This window comes from Aplysia californica, unplaced genomic scaffold (genome assembly GCF_000002075.1).
Source record: "Aplysia californica isolate F4 #8 unplaced genomic scaffold, AplCal3.0 scaffold00233, whole genome shotgun sequence".
Lineage (NCBI taxonomy): Eukaryota > Metazoa > Mollusca > Gastropoda > Aplysiida > Aplysiidae > Aplysia > Aplysia californica.
In genome coordinates, this window is record NW_004797503.1 from 209,764 (window position 1) to 223,161 (window position 13,398).

General features: G+C 41.4%; 1 protein-coding gene across 1 annotated transcript in view; it reads left to right on the forward strand.

Annotated features, from left to right (window-relative positions):
- The window catches only part of LOC101853168 (NXPE family member 2), a 13,520-nt gene extending 2,539 nt beyond the window's left edge, over nucleotides 1-10,981 (forward strand). Inside the window, exons 2-8 of the mRNA XM_005100026.3 lie at nucleotides 2,250-2,329; nucleotides 4,345-4,922; nucleotides 5,473-5,586; nucleotides 7,447-7,550; nucleotides 7,877-7,978; nucleotides 9,263-9,318; nucleotides 10,132-10,981. Coding sequence (XP_005100083.1) covers nucleotides 2,250-2,329; nucleotides 4,345-4,922; nucleotides 5,473-5,586; nucleotides 7,447-7,550; nucleotides 7,877-7,978; nucleotides 9,263-9,318; nucleotides 10,132-10,910 — 1,813 coding nt within the window. The 3' untranslated portion in view covers nucleotides 10,911-10,981. The remainder of the gene's footprint in view (nucleotides 1-2,249; nucleotides 2,330-4,344; nucleotides 4,923-5,472; nucleotides 5,587-7,446; nucleotides 7,551-7,876; nucleotides 7,979-9,262; nucleotides 9,319-10,131) is intronic.
- Nucleotides 10,982-13,398: the final 2,417 nt, after the last annotated feature.

Below are 13,398 nucleotides of genomic sequence, written 5' to 3' on the forward strand. Positions count from 1 at the left end.
ACCCCCCCCCCCCCCCCCACACACACACACCCCTTTTTGGTCTGATGGCGATCAGGTCATGACGTGTCCACTACACCTTTATCAGTCCCGGTCGTTTTATGCCAGCAAAATTCCGAAATTATGCAAACTGAGCTAAAAAATGTGAAATTATGCGATTATGTTAATTTTAACAAAGAATGATAAAGGAAAATAATTAGAAATTGTGCAAAAAATGAGCACATTTTGCTAAATTATGCGGGGTGCATAAATCCACGGGGACAGTTTTATCGGGCATTGTTTCAATTCAACAGCGTTTGCATGTACGTGCTGTGGCACTTTAAAAAAGAACATATGACTTCGTTATAAATTTATCTAATATTATATTGTAAAAGTCCATCACTTTCGCAGCCTAAAGCTTCCGAACAACTTAACTTTCGAATTTGACACAATTAATCGTGGTTCAGAATCATTCAAAGTGTGCATAGTTTTACTGAGGAGTCTGAAGTCACTGTTATTTAATTTTCTGTTTTCCATTAGTTTCGTTTAGATCTAATCTTGGCAAAGTCTGTGTTCTAAGAGTCAGACGCCATTGTAAACACGTGCGGTTTTCGTTAACAACGAGTGTGTGCACTGATCCCACAATGACTTGACAATCGATTCTTTTGAGGCCGTTCATCGAACGGGAAAGCCAGCTATCTAAATAATAATGGATTGCATTTATATAGCGCATATCCACTTATGCAATGCCCTATGCTCTAGCCGAGCATGCAATGAAATCGACAATATCAGAATAAACATCAATGGCCACGAAATATAAGCCCAAACTAAAATAAAAAATGTAGGTGTGGTGCTAGATCAAGATAATATGTCAATGAAATCCCATGTATCCAATCTTTGTAAAAATCGTTATCTCCAACTGAAGAAAATATGGAGCATTAAAAAATATCTATCTGTTTGTGTCACCTAAACTTTAATAACATCACTTATATAGCATATGTATGTATGTGTGTATGTATGTGTGTATGTGTGTATGGTGCGTGCGTGCGTGAATATGTGTGTGCACGAGTATGTAACACTATGTGCCTTTAAAATTGATTTGTAAATCCATAATATGTATCATAAAAAAAAAAAAAAAAGCACCATCCATTTGGCAGTATCATGGCATTATTAGAGAGTAATTTTACAATGGTGTAATAAAACTGTGTGTTTGGTTTCTCGTGTAATCATTATGTTGTTGTTTTTTCTTTTTTAGTGCTTTGGAAAGGTCAGGTAGACTGACAGAAATGATAACAGAGGAGAAAGAACGGAATTAAGATTAAATGGCGGTGCACACGATTGGAGGGTCGGTTCGGCTCTGTTCGTTTCGGTTTCTGGTGCACACAATGAATAGACCCCTACCCAAACCGATAACCCGACGCTCCGCCTTGAAAACAAACTCGTTTGTTTTTGAAGGTCATCTTCGGTTCTGTCAGTTTGTGCCGCGATGGCACCTTTTCCCCCTCCCACGAAGGAAAATCTGGTTGCCCCTGGCGACCAAACCGACCCAACGGTACCGAACAGAACCGATTCGATCCGATCCAACTAATGTGCACGGCTTAAAACAGATGTCGCCTTTGAACCACCGGCAGGGGGCCTCTCGTGGTCGAGGTTACGGTGTTTGCCTCTCACTCAATAGGTCACGGGTTCGAATCCGGATAAGGAAGGACAATTTTCTTCTCTAAAATTGTCTCCTTTCACCTCATTTCCTGCTGCTCTCTAAAAATGTTCTGTCGTCTGCTTTCGTTTTTACTTTCTGCCCCCTCCCCATCTATCTTTTCCCCCTCTGGTCTCCTGACTCTTTCAGCAGCCTTTCTACTGCTACTCTTTGGTTCCTTCTTACTGTTTTCTTTTAGCCACACTCCTAGTCTTATGGTATTGTTCATTGTCCACTGATGTTCCGTTGCTCTCTCCAATATGTCACCGAGGGTCTTTCCACTGATTTTGCCAGTGCATATCTGGTCTTATGGTAGGGAAGATCTAACACCTAGCCTTCTGGGACAGGGGCGGCGAAAAATCTCGAAGGTCCCGTGAGCAAGTTGAGCATATTATTACAGATTCTTTGGGGGGTTCAAAATCGATAAGAGTAGACTTCTGCTGCCACTCTGGCAAGATTCAAAATTCCCAATGAAACTGAAAATGTTTACAGTGTCCCACGCGCTTATATGACATTTATGCAGCTGTGAGCGCCGTAAAACCTCACCAAAACCACCTACTTCTCTGTGTTTTCTCAGGGTCCCTTTTGAAATTGTGCACGAGATGCTTAGCCCGGCCTTGCTACAGCCACCGCCCCCAGCGAGAGCAGCTGTGAACGGTATGAGATAAGATAAGATAAGATAAGATGGGATAAGATTAGAGGAGAGGAGATGAGATGAGGTGAGGTGAGTTGGAATGAAATGAAATAAAGAATTATTGATATACACAAAGAGCATTTTGCTGCGATATGGAAACACACTCAAAAATACACACACACACACACACACACACACACACGCGCGCGCACGCATACACACACACACACACACACACACACACACACGCACACACACACACACACACACACACACACACACACACACACACACACACACACACACATACACGAACACACGCACTCAACCACACACACGGACAAAATAAATTGAGCGAATTCTAGAATTTCAACCCTTTGGACACAGTTAGATGTATGAAATTATTCAAAGGTGGGATTAGTACAATTTAACAAATATAAAATGATTAAGGATACGTTTATCTTGAAGAAAATGGCCTCAGTTTAAAGTCTATAAATCAGATGTGTCTATTTTCAGCTGACATCTCCATTTGGTCGCTTTTAAGCACAAGGGGGCTATCCCGAAAAATGTTGTTTTGAGAAAATCGAAGGTAAAGTTTTTGCCCCTTGTTCAGTTTCTTTAAAAGACAAGGAGAGTTTTCTCTATAACCAAACAAATAATATACACACCAAAGAAACCAAACTTCTCCTATTGGTGGGGCAATGTCCACTTTGGTGCTGGTCAAGATTTCTTGAAACCCCCGAAGTCTGCGTTAGCCCGCGTGTCCTTAAAAGCGACCTTTGGTGGGTTGCTAGAAGTAACTCGACATCGTGTCAGCATGATTCACGTTAGTTTCTTGTGAGTGCACGCAGGCAGCAGTAGCTTGTTCAATGTCGTCTGACCGTAGTCTAAATGAGGTAAAATCAAATCGCTCAGTTTCATCTTCTTAAATCTTTGCATACGGGTCTAAAAGTTGGATGATCAATCAACAGAATCTAAAAGCCCATTCATAAAGGTCACTGCTAACTGAGGTTCTGACAGGTTTTCTTTGATGTCAGCCTAAAGTGGGTCAAAATACAATAGGGGATTTATAGCTTTCTTTAAACCATTAAACAATTGAGCTATTTTGATCAACATCACACTGTAACGTTTCTCTAAAAAGGATGATCCTTTGACTGGGGTCAATATTTTACGAGACTCTCGTGGAGACGTCAAGAAGGCCTTTGGATGAAATCAACAAGCTTTTTCTTAAATAAAGAGGCAGGGTGGTGTGGATATTTCAAAATGAACAATTTGTAGGCTAGGTTATTGTAAATCATTTATTTTAGTGATCCTGTGCAAGCACCCAAAAAGCAGTCTTTAATATCGGGCCCAAACAGAGAAACTTTAAAATTATTGGATCAAGATTTTTAATTTTTTAAAAGATGTTTAGATATTTTTGTTGCGTCGATTAGTAAATTAATATAAGGGCTTGGATTTTTTAAAAACATAAACAGACGAAAGTGAATGTCAAGCTATAGCTATTTATATCATTATCAAACCTACCCAAACATGGGTTGGGGCTCTAATTGCTAAGCGAGAAGTGAGTTCAGACTCAAAACTAATGTCAAGCAAGTGTTGGTGATATGAAGATTGCATGGGGCACTAGGGTGTGTCCTTGAGCAAGACCGGAAAACCCTAGCCAAAAAGAAACCCAGCCAAAAAAACAAAATACCTCCCCCCAACCCCCCTAAACAAACACCCCCCCCCTAAATCAAACAAAAACAAAACAAACCGACAAAAACAGAGCATTACACAATGGCGACCAGCACAGGCATGTTTGTGAAATAGTTCTGTATTGGTGTAATCTTGCGTATTTATGTAGTATGCATATATTAAAGATGTATGTATTTATGTTTGTATGTAATTCTTATTATGTACTTACGTATGTATGTTTGCCATTGTAACACAAATTTCAAAACAGGAATCAATAAAATCGTAATTTATTTTTATCTATGTAGATCTAGATATACTACTCACGAACAAACCATTTATCACCTCTGTTCCCCTCCACCACTAGTCGGGGGTCCCACAGAACAAATCTCGTTCTTCGACATTCTCAAGGCGTTTGAGGAGAAATCACGGGACTCATGTCCATCAGCCAGCAAAACATTCCGAAGCTCTTTCTGTCCGTCTGGACTTAAGAACGGCACGTGCAGTTGGCCTGGAGTGGCCCCCCTACGAGCCCTGAACGCCTACGTAGCTCGAGAGAAGCCCTTCGTCCCTCTGTTCGCGGACCATCAGTATGTCTACCAGTTTGAGCAGACATTGCTAAGTCATCCACAGATGAAGGACATTCGAGAGGCGCCATCTTTAAATCTTTCCCGACTCACACCCCTGGACGGGAAGCTGGAGAAAGAGGGTGTGGTCAGCTGCCAGGTCGGTGACGTCATAAGGGTGAGGGCCGACCTGGTGGACGGGTACGGGAAGGCGAGGACCCAGGGCCACGACGACGTCAGAGGCTGGATGGTGGAGCAGGTGGACAGCCATTCGCAGAAACGCAAGCTGGGGGCGGTGGCTGCTGCTGACGTCACTGACCTACATAACGGAAGTTACGTCATCTCCTACAGGTGTCTGTGGCCTGGCACTACCAGTAAGGTAGGCTGTTCCCTCTCTCGCCCCCTCTCTCTCGCTTCTCCCCTCCCCCCTTTCTCATCCTCCATCCTCTCTCTCCTTCCGTCCACCTATCTCCCTCACCCCCCTCTCTCTCTCCCACCCACAATTGTGTCACTCTCTCACTCAATTAATCATTCACTCACACACTCATTCACGCACTCACTCATTTTCTGAGTAAGTTACTCACTCAATCAGCGCCTACTAACTGACTGACTGACTGACTGACTCACTCACTCACTCACTCACTCACTCACTCACTCACTGACTCACTCACTGACTGACTGACTCACTCACTGACTCACCCACTCACTCACTCACTCACTCACTCACCCACTCACTCACTCTCCCACTCACTCACTCACTAACTCACTCATTCACTCACTCACTAACTCACTCACTCACTCATTTTCTGACCAAGTCACTCACTCTCCCACCACTCTATCACTCACTCACTCACGCACTCACTCACTCCCTCACTCACTCACTCACTCACCCACTTTGTTAAGCGACAACGCCCACTTGTGTTTGACAGCTGAATGTGGGCGTGGCCTATCCCCGCGAGTACCAACGACGTGTTGTGTTGGAGAGACGTCTAGGTATCTACAGGTTGACATCCGGCTCTTTCAAGAAGGGGAAAATATCAGAGGTGAGCATCTGTTTGGTTTTCCAAAAAATGATAATGATAATAATAATAATAATAATGATAATAATAATAATAATAATAATAATAATAATAATAATAATAATAATAATAATATACTGCATTTATATAGCGATATATTCTATACGAATATAAGCTCTGAGAGTTATACATCGATAACGTGATCACTGAGCACAATACATGTACTTCATTCATACAAAATTAAACTTTTCTTATTAACAAGAAGACCACTTCAACCACACAAAGAAGAACATTCTCAACCATACATTAATTATACTATACACGTAAGGGCACTAGGGAAAACATAACATATCAGCACTTACTAACACGCTACAAATAAGTCTTGAGCAGGTTTATTGATTCAAGGTCAGTGTGGGTGTGTTTGGTGAGCTCCTATTTGTTCTAAACAACATCGAGAAGATAATATATCTATAAAGAACCGTCTGTAATATAGTACTTGTTGCTCTTTCACGTCCTCATTGACGAAACCTAGATCATAATTGGTCTCTTTTAAGCACAAGACGGCTGTCCCGAAAAATGCTGTTTTGAGAAAATCTAACATAATGTTTTTGCCCCTTGTTCAGTTTCTTTGAAAGGCAAGGAGAGCTTTCTCTATTAAAAAACATACACAACAAAGAAACCAAACTTTTCCTATAGGTAGGGTAATGTCCACACATTGGTGTCGGTCAAGATTTCTGGAAACCCCCGAAATCCGTGTTAGCCCGCTTGTCCTTAAAAGCCACCAATTAGACGGTGGGCTTCGACTCTGCCTGTCGGGACAAAATGGAATGGGTTTAACACCTCTATCATCACTATTAAGTTATTTATGAGACTAGACCTCTGAGTTTAACGTCCATCTCCTAAAGGGCCGATGTCCATGCCAATCCGCGCTGAGAGTCCCAACTGAAAGACCGAGACACTTGCTAGAAATACTCTGCACATGGAAATCAGACTCTGGTCTTTCGCCTACGACAGCGAAAGCTCCCCTGTCTTAGACACCATTGACTCTTGTGCAAGTTGCGCACGTCAAAGATCCCTCGGTAGTCTTAGAATCGATAAGATAAGGCTTCCGCCGCCACCAAAACAAAGTTAAAAATTTCTACCAAATTGAATATTATCTTCAAAGTGTACCGCGCGCTCGTATTATGACTTTTGCATTTGCTAGCGCCATGAAACACATGCCAAAGCAACAACAAAAAAAGCCTAAACAAAAACAGGCCCCATAGAGAAGAGAGAAAACGTGTTTGGATAGTATCTGTAGGTGTTTTACGCCCATATCGACACACTCTAGACCATGTAGGAGGAAGAACACGTATACCCTGCCTGTCAAGATCAACCCGGACCAAGAGGGATACATTATCCCAGTATACAGACGGAGATTCTCGATAGAATTTAATGCTCCCCAATCGGGAATCAAATTCACGCCTTGTGTGTCCAACCGCTACAGCACAGACGACAGTAGAAGAAAAACCGTCTTTTACATGAAAAATAGACCCAAAGACACAAACAGGGTATGCACTAAATGATAGATTAATGATTCTCCAAACATTGTATCAATTTTCTTATTCGAATTAGCGTCAGACAATCGCTTGGCGCTCATGTGACCTTATACAGTTGCGAGCGTCGTAAAAACTCTACTAAAACTAGATTTAGACAATCGCTGACAATGAGAATAAGAACAAGTACGTCTGATGTTATTACAACATTGAAATAAATCAATAAGATTACTGAACTATAAAAATTACATTTTTTTGCTATACGGTACTTGATTTTCTAATGAATATTTTAAGCTTTTCTTGTTAATAATAAATAGGTTTCAAAGCTATGTCTTTCCCTATGACCTAGGCAACTCTGTGTTTCTCCACACCCAACATCGGCTGGCCCTGCCTCTGTGACTTCACGGGCTGGAACAACGCTTCTTTTTTCTGCGGAAGACCACGTGACTCCAGGTATAATATTGATAAAAGTAAACCTTAGAACCCCCCCCCCCCTCCTCCTTCCACAACTTCATTTTATTCGACATTATCTTGGCTTGGTACGTAGTTCCTGGGTAGCCGATGTGGTCACAGCAATGTCTTAAGTATCAAGAAACAATTCTGGTGATTATAATTTACTTATTCATTAATTTTTTTTGTTCAACTTGAGGGAGGGGGGGGGGTAAAAAGGGTTGTAGGGTTAAACGGGATCGGGTGGGTATGAAGGGGGGGGAGGGGTTAAAGTGGTCCACCTTCAAAATAATTGGGGTGTAAAACGAATTCCTTGCTTCCAATTTCAGGTTGTCTTGTTCCGATCTCTCTGGCATTGCAACTATGACGTCGGTGTGGGCGAACACTAATGCCACAGCGGCAGAAGCTACACTCTTGGCTCAGGTAGTCAGGTGAGAGAAAGCCGTCCGTCTAGCCTTTCAGTTTAGTTTCAGAAGAGGTTTTACGGCACTCTCAGCTGCATATTATGAGCGCCAGGGGTGGATGTTAACAGAGAAGTCCTTACAGGGAATCAGGCTTACTCTGCTCACCTCTCTAACTTTAACAGCACAAAGTGTGCTTCGACTATCAAGGCACCCCGGAAATAGCGGGTCTCAAAAGTGTAACAAACATTCTAAAGTAGTAGAGGAAAAATGACGATAGCAAAGATTAGGAAAGAAAAAGCAGCTGTTCCCCGTTGCAGTTCAGGCACAGTTATGAGCATGGCATTGATGAATCACCCATTTACAATTACAATTCTACTGTGCATGGTTAATGTTCCCCCCTTTGGGAATGGTCTAAAGACACTCCAGTCAGTAGCATTGCCCCGGGGGATGTCTGTCTACTTATAAATTTTAATTTGTGTGGCATTGTGGTGAAATCAGGCGCTCGCTAAAATAATTATATCAAAGATACCGGAATTTTCTGCTTGTTGGACAATTTTTATCCATTTTTTGTGCTCAACACCTTTTACATACATTTAAAACACATTTATATGTTTATTTTACAAAACAATTATAGCTGATCGAAAGTCTGAGAAATTTTAATTTTCCAATTTCTAAGTACTCGCAAGCTTGGAAGTCACCAAATTTTGGCTGTCCTTTTCTCGTTAACTTTGCCATTCACACCAAGTGACCCCTTCCTCCTTCAACAGCAAGTATCTCGAGTTTTATTCAAGATAGATGGGTAATTTGGTCTTTAAAGGAAAGACAGGCGAAGAAGCTTAAATGTGATAACAATAACTTCATATGGCCAAAAACTGACGAGGACCTGAACCTGTTTACAGTCAGGTAAACACAACGTAATTAAACAATGTGTGTGAATATGGAAATTCTGCTTCTTTTCTTTAAATTCAAAGTGATCTAAAACATGGCCTCTTCAAGTCGCTACATTAGAATTACAAAGCCACATCTGTCACCGTTGGCCAGTTTGAATTACTGAAACCGCGATGTCAGAAACCCAATGCTTTATCTGGTCTATCAAAATCGTAAAATTGTTCGGATGAGTCATTATCAAGATATTCAAAGAATCCCATTCGAAAAAGTTTGACATTTTGTGCAACTCAACATTTTGGACGTCAAATTCCTCAAAATTAGGCACTGAGCAGATACAATTTTGTCGTTCTAGGGCAGCTAAGTGTTGTCGATTAGACAGAGTATGTGTCCTCGGTGAAGTAAAGATGCGTTTTGCTATTTCAGGCAACCCAATGAGTCCCTGATACGACAAGACTTGTATGTCAGAACACAGAAAACCGGTAAGTTCTCAATACGGTCGATGTCTTTTTATTTATCATTCTTTTTTGGTAAGTGTTTTACGGCGCTCGCGACTACATAACTTGGCATACGGCCATATGAGCGCGCGGGACACATTAAACATTTTCTGCTTGTAGGAAATTTTGAATTTTTTCCGTGTGGCGGCCGAAGCCCACTCTTATCAATTTTTGGATCACCAAGGGATCTTTTAACGTGCGCAACCTGCACACGGGACCTCCGAAATTTTCCGCCCTTGTCCAAAAAGGCTAGGTGTTTATCTTTCCTACGATAAGATCAGGAGTGTGGCTGGAAGACAACAGTAAAAAGGAGCCAAGGAGTAGCAGTAGACATGGCTGCAGAAAGAGCCAGGAGCCCAGAGAAGGGGGCAAAAGGGGTGAGCGGGTCGGGGCAGAAGGTGGAGACGAAAGCAGACTTAAGAACATTGTTTTAGAACAGGAAAAGATGTGAAATCCATTAGCTTACCAGAACATGAAATAAAGGTGACTTCGGCAAGCTGTTAAAGCGTTCTAAGTCAAAGCTCAGGAATTTTTTTTTTCAGGAGAGAGGAAAAAAACTCTATCTATTTTTTGGTAAACTGTACTTATGCTATGTATCTTTGTTTTCTTTTGCTCGACATCATTGTATAATTATTTTCTTGCTTTTGTTCCGCACTAAAAAATGAATGTACTCCAAATATTTCACGAGTAAATGCAACCGACACCGCAGATTAAGGCACTACAGTTTAAAAAAAATCTGATTAGCCTAACTAATCAGCTGGCGAGGATGATTCTCCAAGTTTTAATTTCCCTTTGCAGGCTCACTAGGTGTCAGCCAGCCTTGCAGGAAGACCCGTCCGGAGGTCACGTGGTCTATGACAGCACCATCAGGTTTCTTCGACGCTGGCCGCAACTGGCACTCACTGTTGTGTAAAGCTAAAACGTTCACCAAAGCAGAGGCTCAGAAATGTTTGAGGAATACAACAGTGAGGATTTTCGGAGATTCCAACGGGCTTCAACTGCTGGGTGTCTTCAAAGCGTTGACGGGAGTGACGTGTTCTGGGGCTGTGCCTATCTGGACTGTCAAGACCGTCTGCCACAGAAAGGACTTAAATTTCCGGTTAATCTTCAACCCTCATGAATATCACATATACCTCAAGTCCTCGTTTTCGCCGGTGGCCAGATATGGAGGGGTGCCATTCCAGATGGACGCCATTCCTTCCTCGGGTCGTTATGTCGTCATCGTCCACTATTACCTGCACATCGTGGGCGCGCATCTTAGCGTGGCTCACAACCGATTGTTAGCCCTGAAGAAAGCGGTGCGCAGACTTTTATCGCGGAATCCACAGGCCATTTTCGTGTTCCGCGGGCCTCACATTATATCCTTGGAGTGGACGGACAACCATTCTATGGGCGGGGATGTCCAGGCATTGTTTTATCTCCCGATCATCCGAGAGGTGTTCTGGGATATACGGGACAAGGTCATCTTTCTGGACGGTTGGGAAATGACAACCGCTATAGAGAACAGAGATATTCACCCCAATGCTTGTGTACCTAGAGGCATGATTCAATTACTTTTGTCCTTTATTTGCGATTAGCGTGAACTGTTTAGGTTTTAATTTTTACGAAAAGAGAATAGAAAGCCTTTTTTTAGTGGGGGGGGGGGGGGGAGGAGTAGGACAGACAGAGAAAAGGACCCGTCAAAGTGGCATGGACTGAAGAAGAGCAGAAACATCATGTCGACAATGCCTGTCGCTAACCGCGTATGTGCAGAAACACGTATTTTCAGAAAGATGAAAAAAAGTAATTTATTTTTTAATATCTACCAGAATTGCTCAACATTGTGTGTGTGTGTGTGTGTGTGTGTGTGTGTGTGTGTGTGTGTGTGTGTGTGTGTGTGTGTGTGTGTGTGTGTGTGTTTGTGTTTATGTGTGTGTTTATGTGTGTGTGTTTGGGAGTGTGTGGTTGGGGGGGGGGGGGCTGAAGAGAACAAAGAATGACATCATCATCATCATCATCATCATCATCATCATCATCATAATCAAGTGCCAGCGACCATGATTCTCCCTTCATTTCTTTGCTCGGATTCTCTCAAAATAAAAACTACATTATCCTGATCTTTCCTCGCAATTAATTTTGTTTAGGCTGTCAAATTAAGCTGCTCTGGGTCTACCCCTGCCTCGCTTGCCTTCAATTTTGTCAGTAAGAGCTAGATGGGCAAGGCCTTTTTGTCTGTTCAGTTGTCGAAAAAACTGCCTTTATTGTCTTTCCCTGATTGTTTTTTTCAGCGAGCGGCACACACAGGCTTCTACTTCAAGGACTTCCTCCTTTGACTTCTTTTCCTTCTAAGATATTCTCAGCAGTCTCTTAAAAAGGAACCATAATTCTGTTGCTGCTAATTTATTTTCACTGCCTGTAGTGATTATCCAGCATTCACAGTAGTTTAGAAGAAAAAAATCGGTAAAGAGTGATGTAGCAAGATGAAAAAAGAAGAAGAATGTTCAAGCAAACAAGAATACTTTATTTGATCAATATTTTCTACAACGTGTGTTCGTTGTTCTGTCTAAAGTCACTTGTTGAACCACAAAACATGAGCAATATTATAATACAGTGTACAGGAGCATACATAACAGAACAGACCTAGTTGGTAACAATGATCAATGCATCGCTAAAACAATATTCTTTGTTTTTAAACAAATGATGTCATCAGTATTTGCAGAAGGGAACACAATCTACATTCAAACTATATGTGTATTGACACCACAATATTCGAATCGAATTCACCCCTTAAAGGTCTGATAGTAGTTCTTTTATCTCGTCACAAATATAATATTGTCGTTGTTCTATGGTGGGATAACGTTAAGAAGCAGAACACGAGAAAAGAATAGTGTGATAAATGACGCAAGGCTTCAGCTAACAGTCCTACGGAAAAAAAGTTCTAACCTAGGGTGACAGTAAACGCCAATTCGTCGGTGGTTGGAGGGTGCCTCAAATAAAATGTATAATAGGTCCTACTTCTTTCTTTTTTTTTTGTCTATGTTGTTTCTGTCTGTCGATCTGTTTTACTTTAACCAGGAACTGTCCTGCAGTAATTTTGTCTATAAATTTTGTCTATAAATTTTTCCGAAGCTAGATCCCATAATTAAAAAAATCATGTATTTTTTCTGCCTCTGGCATAACCTTGATGAAGCACTATGACTTTTACATTCCTTGTCAAAGTAACGAGTTCAATCTTTATATAACAATGATCGCACTTGTGGGAAGAACTTAACCCGAATCAGCAAAATCACGAAAGAAAGTGTGTTGGATATGGAAAAGACATTGAGACCCAAATTTCCCCCACAGGGATTAATGAAATGTAATTTTTTTTAAATTCATCTTTTTAAAAATCCATTATCATTTTACTGTAGAAAATTACATCTTCTCTCAACGTTCAGCGGCAATGAAGGACTCTTTTTTAAAGTTGAAAGTGCTTTTACGCCCCCATCGACACAATTTCGATCAATTAGAAGGAGCGCTTATGTCACTGCCTGTCAGGGCCAACCCGGGCTGAGAGGGATACACCATACCAGTGGAATGACCGAGATACTTCCTACAAATTTTCTCCCCACTCGGGAATCCAACTGTTATCTCCTGTGTGGGATAGAGAAGCACTTAACCGCTAGGCCACAGACACCGGTATAGTGGAGGAAATTTAAAAAAATACAAAGAAAGATTATCGAGGCTAGAAGCAGGATTCGAATGGCATTATGCTGTAAAGGAGTTTTCTTTTAAAATCCTTCGCGAGACAGCTACTTTAGAAATACAAAGTTCTATCTGACATTTTTGGCAGTTTTGAGCTACTAAGACCACGAAGTCGGAAAGCAAAAAAAAAAAAAAAAAAAAAAAAAAGCAACTGATCTATCCGCTCTATCACAATTGTAAGATTATACAGTGTCGGTATCAACATGTTCAAAGAATTGCATTAATTGAAAAGGCTTGACATGCTGTACAAGTCCAAATTTTTAAGGTCAAATTTCTAAAAACATGGCAGATACAGTTAACATTGTACTTTTAGGGTAGCGCAGTACCAGTGGGTGGGGGGGA